General features: G+C 30.8%; 1 protein-coding gene across 1 annotated transcript in view; it reads right to left on the reverse strand.

Moving 5' to 3' along the window:
* Daao1 (D-amino acid oxidase 1) overlaps positions 1–7,092 on the reverse strand; it is a 30,465-nt gene extending 23,373 nt beyond the window's left edge. The window contains exons 1-6 of the mRNA XM_080175980.1: positions 7,052–7,092; positions 5,808–5,888; positions 5,258–5,322; positions 4,548–4,626; positions 3,668–3,717; positions 2,398–2,457 (exon numbers count right to left, since the gene is read on the reverse strand). Of these exons, the coding sequence (XP_080032106.1) occupies positions 2,398–2,457; positions 3,668–3,717; positions 4,548–4,626; positions 5,258–5,322; positions 5,808–5,888; positions 7,052–7,090 (374 nt within the window). The 5' untranslated portion in view covers positions 7,091–7,092. The remainder of the gene's footprint in view (positions 1–2,397; positions 2,458–3,667; positions 3,718–4,547; positions 4,627–5,257; positions 5,323–5,807; positions 5,889–7,051) is intronic.
* Between the last annotated feature and the right edge of the window lie 9,630 nt (positions 7,093–16,722).

A 16,722-nucleotide genomic window follows, 5' to 3' on the forward strand; every position in this document is an offset into this window, starting at 1 on the left:
GGATTGGGGCAAAGCCACTTGTAGTTAATAAACCAACCAATCAAAATTCAATAAAAGTCCTCAAAAAATATGAACGTTATCATAAAACTAGTAAGTAGTAAAGAGGAGGGAGGGGACTCGAGTATTATTATTATAAAGTCTCCTGTATTTATTTAAATGTATGATTTATGGGGATTAACCCTTGGAATATGGGGGGGGGGGGGGTGGTGGTAAGTAACTGGTAACATGATATTACGGTCAGCCAAGGTGTTCGTACAGAAATGTTGTAAGAATTATTCTTTAGAAAATTCAAGCTATATTTTAAATTTGAGAACTTAAGTAACTGATATAGATATTATATTAATTATTATAAAAAAAAAATTTGTTTGGTATATTAGATAAATAAATAGCTATTTCTGATCATTGATACATCAAAGTCAAGCAATATTTTGAAAAATTAAGTATCACATATAGATATTATAAAAAAACCTTTGGTTGGTATATTAGCTACTTCTGAATCTGATGCATCATTGTAACCCCCCCCCCCCCCACGGCAGAATTCATTAACAATATATGTGCACCTGTTTCTCTACTTTGTGTGTGACTCACGTATAAGATATTTTAAGAAATATGATTGGGGGGGGGGGGGGGGTTACATAACATTTTTAAAAAATAATACATAATTAATAAATCTACAAAATCCTATTTCTTTATTTGAACTGACAAACACAACAGAACATAAAGTAACTGGAAAAGTCAAAAGATAAATTAGCAATAACAACTTTGGAGACTTTTTTTCTTTAATTGTGATTGGTTGGTTTATTAAGCATGAAATGCTGCCAAAATGGAAATAAAATAACAAGCGAAATTAGCAATAAGAACTAAGATTAACTATCTTGATAATCTGGCTACGAGATTGCGTGATGCTATAAAAAAAAACTATTCACCAAACCTCTATTATTCAAGTCATAAAATTCTACTGAGGTCATAAACCTTATTCGTATGTTAATATTTTCCGGAATTTTTATGATTTTCTGACAATGTTTGACCGTAAAGATATGTGAACATATGTAGTATTTTACAAATACATCCCAAATCTAGCATAAGTTGACCCCTTCTCTCCGTATGAAAATGTTAACAGAGGTGTGAAGTCTCAATTTCCGGTCGTTTGAATATATCGGGGAATTTGTATATTTTTAGGGTTATTTTAGTATTTTGAAAATATTGAAAACAGTAACATTTCTCTACGAAATCACCCATCGTTTACGATTTTGAGTATGTTTTGAAAAATACTATAAACTAAAACTATCATTGGTGAATTGTCTATAGAAATATTGTTTTAAAACCTCAACAAATATGACAAACTTATATTAACAAGACATGAACATTAAGATTAAATGCTATTTTAAAGTCAAATCATCGCACATTTTTGGTTAAAATCTTTGAAATCATATAATCCTGAAGAAGGAACAGATACAATTTAGGTAAAACCAGTTTTGATTCAGCAAATATGTCTATTTATAGGATCCATTGACCGCTTGTTGCGTGTTGGTTTTAAATCCGCTAAACTGTTGAGGAAAAGTGTGCACAATTATTGAAAAGTGTATCAATTATGATCTACAGACTAAATTGTATGATTCACAAATATTTTTTAAATGCAATTTTATAGATTAAACTTTTTTTTATATTTAATTAATAAGAGGTGGGGGGATAGGGGGTCCATTTTACAACAGGGAATGCGACCTCACGACAATAAATGATGCATATAAATTAATCATATAAAATCACCCTCTTGAGAAAACTTTTTGGCGGTAGACAAACAAATAGATTAATAAATAACTTTCTCTTTTATGCAACAATCATTATTATAAAAGAGTTATTTATATCATTGTTTTATAGAGTTTTCTATAGATATTAAAATAAAAATATATAGATTGGCCGAAGGCCCGAGCCAACGAACTAGGAGTCTGTAAAAAATTTCAATTAAAGGGTTGGTTGTATGTTGCATTATCTAAATGCCAGTTGTCTGGACCAGGGAAAAGGGAATGATATTTTGACAAACAATTCTAAAGAAAAATTTCGCCACAGCCCTCTTCCCCTTTCCCTCCAATTCTTATCAACCCCTCTTCAATTACATGAAAAAACAAAATATACTTCCACCTTACTTTAAAAGGTTTCGTGATTTTTTGTAGAATTGATTGTTAGAATAGCTACCCCTGGTCTGGACAAAGAAGCAGACCCCGGTGATGAACATCCACAATGATGATAAGCAAAACTACCCGTGTTTATTTGTGGTATTTGACCATCGAATTTAAATTTACCAAACGATAAAGATAACGTATTGATATAAAACTTTTGGAGACTGTGTAATTTTAAATCCTCTGTCTCCTTCCTCCCTGTGAATATGTAAAATATTACCTATAAACTTTACACAGAGATTCCATAATTTTAGACTCACAAAACTCGCTTCCATAAGAACTAAGTAAATAATTTTCATTTCATGCTTTATTTTTAAAAGCGAAGCTTTTCTATAATTAGGGTCGGTCCGTCCGTACGTCCGTAACGGATAGCTTTTATCGTTAATTTAGGCATGTTAGAATTGTCCTATCGATTTCAAATTTTGCATGGTGATTCCTTTAGTAGTTAGGTGCGATTTAGAAAGCGTAGCAACTCTATAATCATTACCAAAATGTCCGTACGTCCATCTTAAACATGTTGATTTTTTTACTTTTTCAACAACAAATTTTTACGTGATCTAATCATCCGATTGATCTGATTTTTGGTATATTGATTCCTGGGACAACAAAGTATAATGTAATAAGCGAAGCAACTGTATAATCAAGTCCTTAAAATGTAAGTATGTCCATAAACATTATCCTGTATCAAGCAGTTTTTCAACAAATTTACTTACAGTTTTGCTTTGACTCTTATACATTTATATTCTGATTATTCAGTTCTGACACTATGCACGTGATAATGTCCGTTTGTCCTACCGTTTCAGTGCTTTGCTTTTATGGATGTTGTCATCCTTGTTATAGCAAAACTATGGATTGACCGCTCAACTGTTATTAAATAACAAATAATTTTCATATCTACATTTAGTTTTATATATTGTTAATTGAGAAAAATGAAGATAGCATTAATAAATTTTTCTCCTGTTTTAACGGTATATAACGGTTCCCCGGCGGCAGTAAAATCAAGTTTAATCCTCCTAGATTTTAATTGAAAACAACTTTTTGTTAATTGTAGCCCCCATGGAATAGGGTTAGACCAAGATAAGAAGAAAAAATCCAACTAATGGTAGTACGAAAAGCTTTGCTATAATCTATAATATAATCTATAATACAAAATAGCTTGATGTCTGTCTGTCCGTCCGTCTGTCCCTTAAGATCTCGGTAACCACAGAACCGATCGGATTCTACTCTTCAGGGAATATACCTACTGGTCCTGTGGTGGTTTTAGGACACCCGCAACCCCCCCAAAACAAAAAAGAATTCCCTTCCATTTTTAAAAAAAGAACTTTTACGAATTTTGCGAATTCACCATTTATTCGCAAAATTTGCGATCCATTCGCATTTTTTTTTGGCTGGATAGGAAGATGTAATTATACCTCTTGGGGCAAAGCCCCTAGAGGCGAGGGGCGAAACCGCTAATATAATATATAGATATAATATAAATGAAAATATTCCTAAAGAACAGAGCTGGTAGGTGACTTACTCCTGTCTGTTTAGGACTAAACTAAAATAAAATAGAAAATTAAACATGAATATTGATTGAATTTTTTTTTTACTTTAAGGCGTGTTCTTAACCTAACTTTGTGGTGGTTTACCTCAAAGTGATATAGCACAACCGCCCCCCCCCCCCTCCCTTATTTTTTAAATGTTAGGTTATATTGGTTACTAAGTATAAAGTTATGGCATTCCACATTATAAATCAAAATATCGAGCACCTCTCCTTTTTAAAAGCGAAGATTTTCTATAATTAGGGCCGGTCCGTCCGTCTTTCCGTACGTCCGTCCGTCCGTCTGGAAAGGATAGCATTTTTCATTAATTTAGGCAAGTTAGAATTATCCTATTGATTTCAAACTTTGCATGGTAATTCCTGTAGTAGTTAGGTACGATTTAGAAAGAATGTTCGTACGTCTTTTTTAATAATGTTGATTTTTAACTTTTTTTAACAACCAATTTTTATGTGTTAGAATTATCCGATTGATCTGATTTTTGGAATACTGATTCCTAGGACAACAAAGTCCAATGTTATAAGCAAAGCATCTCTATAATCAAGTCCAAAAAACGTAAGTATGTTCTTAAATATTATCCTGTATTTAATCAGTTTTTCAACAAATTTTGACAATTTTGATTCAACATTTATACATTTATGTTCTGATTTTTCAGTTGTGACACTCAACTAATGTTAATGTTCGTTTGTCCTACCGTTTCTGAGCTTCGCTTTTATGGATGTTGCCATCCTTGTTTTTTTAATAAGGGGGTGGGTGGGTCATTTCCTAAAATGCAATTTGAACACCAAATTGTATGTCAATCAATCGGTCCCTTGTAGAATATACCAACCTTAGCAAGTTTTTGGTACCAGTCCCAAGAAAGTTTTGGCCAGTTTTCTCCACATCCTGGTGGGCTTTTCATTGTCCACCTTAAAAAATAGTTTTCAAATGCGATGCTTTGTAACATTTAGGGTCAGTTCGTGCGTCGTTCAGAAAATTAAAAGAATATAGACAAACTTTTTATTAATCCAGTATACATTTTACCCTTGGTTAATTACAATGTATACTGGCTTATTATAGTTCATTTGTATTGTATGACGGTATTTTTTATAGGTTCTATGAGTTGCTTTTGATAATAGTTGTTCTTGTTTATTTAATCCCAACTAAACAAAAATTGGATCAACTGCAGTTCACGGTAAAATATTCATGGTAACGAATATTTACAAAAATCTATGAATTTTAAAGGCTGCTAGCTGACAAACGGCGAATAGCCATAATTAAATAATGCAATAATGCATAATCATCTCGCAGTGCAGAAAAATTTAGGAAAAAGACCTATTTTACGCGTTTTTTCTTCAGTGAAGCTTTCCCTGTGCATCATTGGATCTAGGCTATTCCAGATTATTTGTAGGCCTTTTTATGAAGCTTAAAATAGTGTGCTGGTATGATTTGTACGTTCAGCCGTTTGACAGCTAGCAGCCGTTAAAATTCATATATTTTTTAGAAATATTCGTTACCAGGAATATTTTACCGTGAACTGCAGATGATCCCAAAAATTACTTGAAAATTCCGGCAGCTACATCACTGGTTGTTGAGGGCGAGAGTTTTTCTCCAACTATGATAACCTGAAAAGTAAATAATAATTTGTTCAAAAAAATATTCTTTTATAAAAACTTTTTTTAGCCCTGCCAGGGTTTTTATCTGTTTGAAAACTGCAGGGGCGTTAAATTACGCTCCACGCCAAAACTGAATTTATTCACAAAGCAAAAACTATAAAAGCTTTTTAACTTAGCAAAGGCAATTTTTTTGAACTTAAAATTTAAGATATTTTGTCAGAGACAACTCAGAGCAAAACTAGTTTTGGAAGTAAATATGAAGGGGAAAACTAAAAAAGTATTCTGGAAGAATGGTTTAACTTCTTTATGCAGAATTCTGGCTCCTTGTCCCTAACACAATTTTAACAATTGTAGAAATGTAAATGAAAATAAATCAGTGTACACGAAAAAGCAGTTTCATATTATCCTCTACAAGGTGCTTTATCCCAAAAGGATGAAATACAAAAAATAGCACAAATCCTGCTTCTATATTAAAAAGGAATAAATATAATAACCTGTTTGTTAGGGAACTTTTCTTGCAGGAGAATGGCGGTTGTAACACCCACAACACCAGCTCCAACAACCACTAGGTCATCCTTAATTACATCAATTTAGTTCAGATTTATTCCGCCAGATGACTTTATATTTTATTAAAATAAAAATTAAATATTTAATGAGTTATCTAATTTTCATTTTTTGTCATTATTTGTTTAGTTTAGGAGTTGACGGGTTCGAATCTTGGCCCAAACTGCTTTTAAAAATAATACGTTAGGAAAAGCCCCTAGCATTCAGGTGCTCTCTATTCCAAGGGGTAAAACGAAATCAGAATAATAGCTTAAAACAATCGTAATGTTTAAATCCGGAAATATAATAGGTCAAAGCCATCACAGGAGCTATGTGAAGCTTACCTATAAAATAGAACTCAATATTACGCTTCAGACAAAAAACCTTACTGCTATATATAAGAGGATATGGGAGACATTGATAGTAATAGTAAGTGGGTATGTCATGGCCTAAAACATGTACAACTAACTATCTGACATAGGTAATGCAATTAAAAGGGTTGAATGTATGAAAGCTACAATGTTAGTGCCTTGCGACCTATAATAAAAGTTAGCCCTAGGTTGTTATAAACCGTACCAAGAGGTATTAATATTTATGTTTAAAATGTGCAATTTTAGTTTTTAGAAGCAAAAAATTAACATTTTGATATTAAAAGCGAAGCTTTTCTATAATCAAAGTAGGTCCGTACGTCTATCCGTCAGTCCGTCACCGACGGATAGCTTTTATCGTTAATTTAGTCATGTTAGAATTGTCCTATCGATTTCAAACGTTGCATGGTGATTCCTGTAGTAGTTAGGTACGATTTAGTAAGAGTAGCAACTCTATAATCATTACCAGAATGTCCGTACGTCCATTTTAAACATGTTGATTTTTTTACTTTTTTAACAACAAATTTTTATGTGATCTAATCATCGGATTGATCTGAATTTTGGTATATTGATTCCTGGGACAACAAAGTATCATGTTATGTGCGAAGCAACGCTATAATCAAGTCCTAAAATGTAAGCATGTCCATAAACATTATCCTGTATCAAACAGTTTTTCAACAAATTTACTTGCAATTTTGCTTTGACTTTTTTACATTTATATTATGATTATTCAATTCTGACACTATACAAGTGTTAATGTCTGTTTGTCCTACCGTTTAAGTGCTTCGCTTTTATGGATGTTGTCATCATTGTTCTACAAAATTTACCTCTCTTATAGAAGCAAGATTCTCATTAGGCCTAGACATTTTTACCTAAATAACATTTGATAAATTTTTTTTTTTGGATATTTTTGACAGTTGACTACGGATACGAAAATGATTCAAGCACTAGATAAATTCCTGTTTTGTTGGCTCTGTTGGACTAAAGTCCAGGGCCAACAAGGGTTTTCTATCTTTTGTTTTATGAGCGAATTTTTAAATACAATGCTAGATGTATGTTTAAAATCGATTTATGATAAAAATAAGTATAATCTGAATCATAAAAAATCAAATATTAAGATATATCCATCCAGCCATCACAAGTTTAAAGTCGCAACTGCATTTGTATGTATTAACAATCATATGCCGGTTTAAAATCTTTAGTGTATGTTCGTCTGTTTGTACGTCAGTAGCGTAGTTACTCTACAATTTATATATACGTCGTATGCTGAAAATGTGGCATTATCACAGAAGTAAATTTCTATATTTTTATATTTCCTTTTTCATTAAAATTAAGGAAAAGACAATCAACGATCCATTGTGTACTGTACATCCTCAATGATTATAAACAAAATTATCTCTTCTGTAGAAATTAATTATTGTCTGAAAAGTTTGAACAAATTTCAATTGAAGTATAACGAATACGACAACGTGATCATAAAAATTGTTGAAAAAAGATTCGCTTCTCTTAAATAATCTTTCTTGTTTTACTGCTGTGTTTGTGTGTGTATGTATGTGGGTGTGTGAATGTGTGTGTGTATGTATGTGCGTGTGTGTGTGTATATGTGTGTGATTGTGTATGTGTGTTTGTGTTTAAAACGTGTTTCTTTTTTGGTGTACCAAAACAAAATCATATGATGTGAAAAAGATTTTGCAACTATGGTATTCTTTAAAACCAAAAGTATAAAACAAGGACATATTTGTTTAGAGTAGGAGAACTATTTAGCTGAAATGTCCTCAATTGATAAAGAAATTAGCTTAGCTTTATATTAGCCAATAGATTATTAGATAAAATAATAGATTGATGGATATATTAATAGATGGATAAGCAAATGAAAAATTCAAAAGATAATCATTATACATGTCAGCTTATGAAACATTTTGTAATAAAGACTAATAAATAAAAAGATAGTTTGTTACATAGATAAATGTCAATAGAATTTTAAAAGATAGACATAGATAGATTAATTGGTGGACATTTTAAATAGTTAATACAAAATATGAATAAAAGAATATGGATTTACTTGTAAGATGTATTCTAACCACCGTTGAATAAATAGATTGATAGATAAATGAATAACCCGATAGATAAATAGATTAATAGATGAATCATTGAATATCCCAATAGATAAATAGATTTATAGATATATAGATGTATTATCCGATAGATACATAGTTTGATAGATAGATCAATAAAGAACCAGATAGATAAATAGTTTGATAGATAGATAAATAGGTCAAGGTATTCATTTTCTATCAGCCTCTAAAGATGTAAAAATTGTCAAGTATGTAATATAGTTCCACATTATAACCAATTTTAAAATAGCAAAGCTACTCTACTCTGCAAAAGAATAATATGTCTATATATGCAAAGCTCTGAATCGTCGATTTTCTTTATCTGATACTGAATTAGTGGCTTTACCCGTAGCCTCATAGGCATGATAAAATCCCCTCACTTGCATTGGTTTTTTTTTCTTGAAAAGAATTGCGAATTAGCAGTCTAGATTCCCACGAGACAGATTTTCTATTTTTTTTTGTAGGAAAAAGTATAAATAATATTTTTTACTTTCTATGTCGTGTTAGTGACTTCAGATAAAAAGACTTCTTATATTTTTAACAACTTTTAGCCGTTTTTTTATGCAGAATCTAGCCATACACCCGGATATTCCAGCTACCTAAATAATCTACTTTATAAGCTACTTGTGGATACGATCTAGCATCTAGGGGCTAAGTATTCGAAGGGACAGAGAGGGGCTAAATAAAATAGCCTAGTATAGAATAGAGTATAGTATGTAAAAACTACTTTACATAACAGGATAGGCTGCAATATATTGGCTCAGGTTTTATTCCGTTTTGTAAGCAACATAGCCACTACGAGTATTTCAAATTTAAAAGTTTGTTTCAGTGTTGTGTACGTGAAGGTTTTACCAAAATTATTTCTATGTGGGCTTGGTTAAGGTTGCCGTAGGTATCATTATTTGAAGTTAAGTACGGGATTTAGAAAAAAAATTCTAAGGTAATAATGTTAATGGCAATAATTGATATAGAATACCTGGATATATTGATAGGGGAAAATTTGTCGCCAATTTAGGTTGCTGATAACGACCTAATTTTTTTATTAGTTTTATCCAGTAGGAGCTGAAGGGATGGAGTAAAGGAGGTAATGAAGGGTTGGTTATTGTTTATTTAGCCAGCTGCGTGTTTAATTTTACCTGAGTGCATGGAATTCTGGTGCACCATCCAAGTAATAATATATCGAATTTAAGGAGTTACATTGATACATATATAATTTATTAGGCTAGCCTAGGGGAGTTATGTTTTCTTACATAGTCTTACATATCTCGTCTGCTAGGAAAACTAAAATTTTGCGGCACTTTAGGCGCCAGTGTCCAAAATTTCAAAGCAAAAAGTTGCATTAATTATAGTTCCCAAAGTCCAGGACAAAAAAAAAGAATTTTAGATCCATTGTCCCATCGCTATATATATGATGTATTATGCCCAAGAAAAAAAACTAAATTAAATATCCTAACACATAAAAAAAGTTGACACCCGTATCGCAAATTATTTGAATGTCTTACCCAATCCGAGGAATTCCCATTTCAATTCCAATTGAATAAAACTGAAAGAAAGAAAGACAGAGCTAGAGAGAGACAAAACTATTCCAACTATTTGATTTAAATAAATTCTTTTCAATACCAAATCCTTTTCAAAGGATTGGACACAGTTTTTTTAGAAGCAAAGCTATTCTACAAGCCTTATATTTGTTGGTCGGTAGTGGTCAATGGAACGTTTTTAGGGGGATATCAAGTTTAAGGTTGCCAAACGATGCTACAGCATTAGAATTAGCCCTTCTGCTGCTTTGTCAAGTGCTTTTCATCAATATATCTGCCCTTAAGCAGTTCTAAATTATAATCATGGATATAAAGGACTTCCAGAAAAAGGTTGTGTCTAGGATAGTTTAGCTACTTGTGAATGTATCCGACCTTGTTAAATAAATGTAATTATCTTCAATAGAAATATCTTAATGTAATAGATTATATTTGGTCAGCTGAACTTGTGTTGCCGATTGTGTACACAGTTTCCTCGGTGTTTCCTCATCCTATCTCAACATTTAGAGAGAAAGCAAAATATTGATAATATTTGGTAGAAACAATATACTGTAATACTTATATAACAGTAACAGGATAACCGTTTGTGTGTCTGTTTGTACCGAAGATTCTCACTAACCGTTGAACTGATAGTGTTCTTCTTTACCATGTGGCTTGGAATAGGTTCTGGGAAGGTTTATAGCTATTTTTAGGGAGGGAAACACTGGCCGCCCAAGGTAAAGAGTACCTGGAAAAAATTATTCGCCCCTCGCCCGAAAAAGATATTTGTTCGGTAAGTTGACCCTTGACTTTTAGGCAAAAGTTTTTTTGGTTGGTTTGGGGGCGGGTGATTTCTAAGGCCAATTTATCTTTGGTTGGTGGAGGTTTCCTCCCCTATAATAAAGTTATAAACCTCTTTAATGCCTATAAAATCTTCACTGTAAAGGAGAGACATATCGGTCTAGTGGTTAGTGGGATTCTAATCTACAAACACACAGATACACAGAAAAACAGATAGATGAACATCATGTTACTTTTACAAATGGATAATAACACAGTAAAAGTAAGTTTGCACATGGTTTTAAATGTCTCTTGCCATAATCTATCACAGAGTAGATACTGTTTGAAATTTAAACCAGCTGTTTTAGATATATTTCAAGACAGTCATATACGTATTGGGTATTTAAATCGAGACGACTACTAATTTTATAATTTAATAATCAAAAGAAATCTTATTTTATCCAGATTTGACTAATCCCTGTATCTGTATGTAATGCCCACTTGCCAAAATCCTTCACATCGCCATTGAAATACCATAACCTTTTTGAAGTTGGTATATGAATCTCCTGAAAAACGGGACAAATTAAACAAATGTTGGCCGAAGTTTCCCGATTGACGTCAAATTTCTTACTAATCAGAATAGTTTGGCCAAACGTTGTAATATTTGTCTCCTTTAATAATAGTTTTACCATCTTAAACCTTTCTGTTTTACAGAATTGCAGCTTTTCTTAACTTAGGTATAAAAAATTTACTATTTGTGATTTTTTTTTTAAGTTGGTATAATTAGGCTTTATGTTTCTCAAGGAAGAATCTTTCTATGTGTAGTGCGTTAATTTCCAAATATCCAAATTTCATTTTAAACTTTATCTTTTTATCTTTAAAATGTGTTCTAAAATCATAGAAAGAGGATAACCAAAGATTTTATTCAAGTTTGAAGATTTTTTGTAACCTTTTGGACGATTTTTACAAAAAAAATGATGAATTTAGACCCGCTATAGTTTATTAAAATTTGGAGTTTATTGTAGATGGTTTGGTTGAAGGTTTCCACGGGCAGTCCACTGGCAATTTAAATAATTCTACCGTCCAGTCTCAATGATTACCTATCATTTCCCCAAAAATAAATCTTATCAAAAACCAATATTTTCAAGCATCAAGGGAAAGGTGATTTTAAAAGTATTTCTATTTAACTCTATTTAAAAATTAATAGAATCTTATCAAAGTTTTGCTACCATACAGCTGAGCTAAAAAGCGAGAGAAAAAATAATTTGGGGGATCAAATGTAACTAAGGGTTAAAACCAGCTGTTCTGGGGGTTTCATCAAGAGAAAATCTCTTAACAAAACTAAAAAAAGATGTTTTTTAGCCTCTCACTTTTGTCCCTAATTTTTTCCACTCATCTTAAGTCTTGGGAACATCTTATTCCTTCTGGCTTTCAGTTTTAGCTTTTGCAGCGGCCATAATGGTAACTACCAACTAATGTCTAGAATTATTTAAAAGTGTTTTAATAATATTTTTTTGTGCCTATTTATATTCTTAAAATTTATAAACCTATACAATATGACCTAGGCTTATAAAAGAACCAATTATTTGATTATTAGATTTAACTATTCCTATATACCTGAAATGTAAAATATTGAAAGTCTATTTGAGGAACATATACTTACGGATCTATCTGGATGCTTGTGGCGTAACTATTATTTTTAATACTAGTGGATGCGCCCCTAGCCCATTTAACCAACCATCCCATAACTTATATGTGAAAATTAGATAGCCTAAAACCATCCTAACCCTATGGAATATTTCCCTAAAAGGGTAAATTTTATCGGTTTAGTAATCACTAATATCTTTTAAACTACTGACAAAAAAATTACTACTTTACAATTTAATTTTTTTAATATTACACGAAATAACAACAGATGCAACTCATTAACAATGCACATCTGGGACAAATGTAGTGTAATAAAAGGGTTGGTTTTCTGTTAGATTTTTATGTAACTAATTTCCTATAATGGGTATTAAGGTATCGCATACAATGGACAAGCGGATGATGCCTTTGAGGTCTAGAGATATTGTCTTGAAATCGAAGTGAGCCCAACGAAATAATGACACAACCTAATCTTTCCCGATTTTGTATAATTTTTGAGGAACACGATTCCTGTGACGTCATATTTTTCTTTCCCGAAAAAGGGAAGGGGGAAGAAAAAAAGAGATGGGAGAAAAGGGAGTTTTCCCCACCTCTTTTGAAGAGATTTTCTTCCCCCCTTCCCATTTTCGGGAAAGAAAAGTATGACGTCACTGGAATCGTGTTCCTCAAAAATTATACAAAATCGGGAAAGATTGGGTTGTGTCGAAATAATGTACTTGGATGTACTTACTAAGAAATAAAGAACTCCGAAAGCCTAATTTTGCTGCAATATTCTGTTTTCGTTTACTCCCAGATTTTTTTCTTTACTTTTTATTCTGTTCTAGATATTTTTTTTGCATTCCCAAGTCTTTTTGTTTTTATATTTAAATATTTCAATGTGTTTCAAATTTTGCATTTTAAACCTTTGAATGCAGTTTTTTTTAAATGCGTTGATTCTCTATAATTGTCTAAATCTCCACCCCCCCCCCTCTTATTCATTTATATCAGGGGATATTTTCTTTAATAAATCAAATATGCTTTAATTTTCTTTTATAAAACTGTAATTTTGTATGGACCTTGTTTGTATTATTTTCAAATCTCCCTATCCCCCCCCCCCATCCCCTTGTGTTTTCCTTGTGTAATCAAACAACCCTGAAATCTAAAGGGATAAGACAATGGCATATGTCACATATTGAAAATTTTAAGGCAACTTTAGACCATAGAAATAATTTTTATGTTAACTATTTTTAAAATTATTCTCTGTTTAAAATCAAGTAGTTTTATTTTTGTGATGGAATTATTATGCAATTATTGTGTCCACTTTTGATGAGTTATGCAACCGACAATTAAAAACTTTCTAGGATCAATAAATCGATCGATCGATCGATCGATCGATCGATCGATCGATAGATAGATAGATAGATAGATAGATAGATAGATAGATAGATAGATAGATAGATAGATAGATAGATAGATAGATAGATAGATATATAGATAGATAGATATATAGATAGATAGATAGATAGATAGATAGATAAATAGATAGATAGATAGATAGATAGATATATAGATAGATAGATAGATAGATAGATAGATAGATAGATAGATAGATAGATAGATAGATAGATAGATAGATAGATAGATAGATAGATAGATAGATAGATAGATAGATAGATAGATAGATAGATAGATAGATAGATAGATAGATAGATAGATAGATAGATAGATAGATAGATAGATAGATAGATAGATAGATAGATAGATAGATAGATAGATAGATAGATAAATATATAGATAGATAGATAGATAGATAGATAGATAGATAGATAGATAGATAGATAGATAGATAGATAGATAGATAGATAGATAGATAGATAGATAGATAGATAGATAGATAGATAGATAGATAAATATATAGATAGATAGATATATAGATAGATAGATAGATAGATAAATATATAGATAGATAGATAAATAGATAGATAGATAGATAGATAGATAGATAGATAGATAGATAGATAGATAGATAGATAGATAGATAGATAGATAGATAGATAGATAGATAGATAGATAGATAGATAGATAGATAGATAGATAGATAGATAGATAGATAGATAGATAGATAGATAGATAGATAGATAGATAGATAGATAGATAGATAGATAGATAGATAGATAGATAGATAGATAGATAGATAGATAGATAGATAGATAGATAGATAGATAGATAGATAGATAGATAAATATATAGATAGATAGATAGATAGATAGATAGATAGATAGATAGATAGATAGATAGATAGATAGATAGATAGATAGATAGATAGATAGATAGATAGATAGATAGATAGATAGATAGATAGATAGATAGATAGATAGATAGATAGATAGATAGATAGATAAATATATAGATAGATAGATATATAGATAGATAGATAGATAGATAGATAGATAAATAGATAGATAGATAGATAGATAGATAGATATATAGATAGATAGATAGATAGATAGATAGATAGATAGATAGATAGATAGATAGATAGATAGATAGATAGATAGATAGATAGATAGATAGATAGATAGATAGATAGATAGATAGATAGATAGATAGATAGATAGATAGATAGATAGATAGATAGATAGATAGATAGATAGATAGATAGATAGATAAATATATAGATAGATAGATATATAGATAGATAGATAGATAGATAGATAGATAAATAGATAGATAGATAGATAGATAGATAGATAGATAGATAGATAGATAGATAGATAGATAGATAGATAGATAGATAGATAGATAGATAGATAGATAGATAGATAGATAGATAGATAGATAGATAGATAGATAGATAGATAGATAGATAGATAGATAGATAGATAGATAGATAGATAGATAGATAGATAGATAGATAGATAGATAGATAGATAGATAGATAGATAGATAGATAGATAGATAGATAAATATATAGATAGATAGATAGATAGATAGATAGATAGATAGATAGATAGATAGATAGATAGATAGATAGATAGATAGATAGATAGATAGATAGATAGATAGATAGATAGATAGATAGATAGATAGATAGATAGATAGATAGATAGATAGATAGATAGATATATAGATAGATAGATAGATAGATAGATAGATAAATAGATAGATAGATAGATAGATAGATAGATAGATAGATAGATAGATAGATAGATAGATAGATAGATAGATAGATAGATAGATAGATAGATAGATAGATAGATAGATAGATAGATAGATAGATAGATAGATAGATAGATAGATAGATAGATAGATAGATAGATAGATAGATAGATAGATAGATAGATAGATAGATAGATAGATAGATAGATAGATAGATAGATAGATAGATAGATAGATAGATAAATAGATATTTATTTTTCAAACAATGAGCTACTATTGCATTAAATTGTACTTGTTTAGATAGATAGATAGATAGATAGATAGATAGATAGATAGATAGATGAATAGATAGATAGATAGATAGATGGATGGATAGATGGATAGATGGATGGATAGATGAATAGATGGATGGATGGATAGATGGATAGATGGATAGATGGATAGATAGATAGATAGATAGATAGATAAATAGATAGATAAATAGTTATATATAGATAGATCATTTTTTTCAAACAATGAGCTACTATTGCATTAGATTGTACATGTTTACTGCAAAAAAACTCCTTTCCCAAGTAATTCTGTATTTTGTATAAAAAGAACACAAATAATGTAAAGTTAGTAAAAGATTCAGACAGATAGCAAAACAAGGACAATAATCTACATATTCAGAAATCCACAGGGATAAGACAATGGTCGATAACTGTATGTGCATCGAATGATAATACACAATTATGATTACAAATAGTGTTTGAAACGTGTGGAAACTCAAATCAATAAATCAAAATTCAATAAAAGTCCCCAAAGTTGTTAGGCTAACGAATAAGAAAACGTTATTATAAAACTTATGAACTAGTACTAGAGCCCAATGTCCCCTCTCTCTCTCTGTACTTTTTTACTTTAGCTTTAATACACAAGAATTTGGGGTAGAATTTTATCAATCCTTTATTGTCCTATCCATCTATCCCTGATATAAATAGATATTCAGTGTCTGAATCAGAGATTTGGGGGACAATGGGTTGTTTATTACTCTAGTCCCCAAAGTTTTATAAAACTTTTCTAATTCGTTGGCCTAAAAACTTTGGAAAATTTTCGTGAATTTTGATTGGTTGCTTCATTAAGTTGAGTGTTTTAACATTCCAACCACTAATTTTATTCCACAGAAGGGGTTATTTTTTTGGGTCATTGTTGATGTACATCAATTTATCGGCTATTGTCTTATCCCTTTAGATCCCTGGTCTGATATGTAAATTTTGAGACACTTTATAGAATGCCTATCTATTGGCCTGTGGCCATTCTTGATATTCAATACTT

The sequence above is a fragment of the Acartia tonsa genome, chromosome 11 (genome assembly GCF_053477335.1).
Source record: "Acartia tonsa isolate MP-2025a chromosome 11, ASM5347733v1, whole genome shotgun sequence".
Taxonomy (NCBI): Eukaryota; Metazoa; Arthropoda; class Copepoda; order Calanoida; family Acartiidae; genus Acartia; species Acartia tonsa.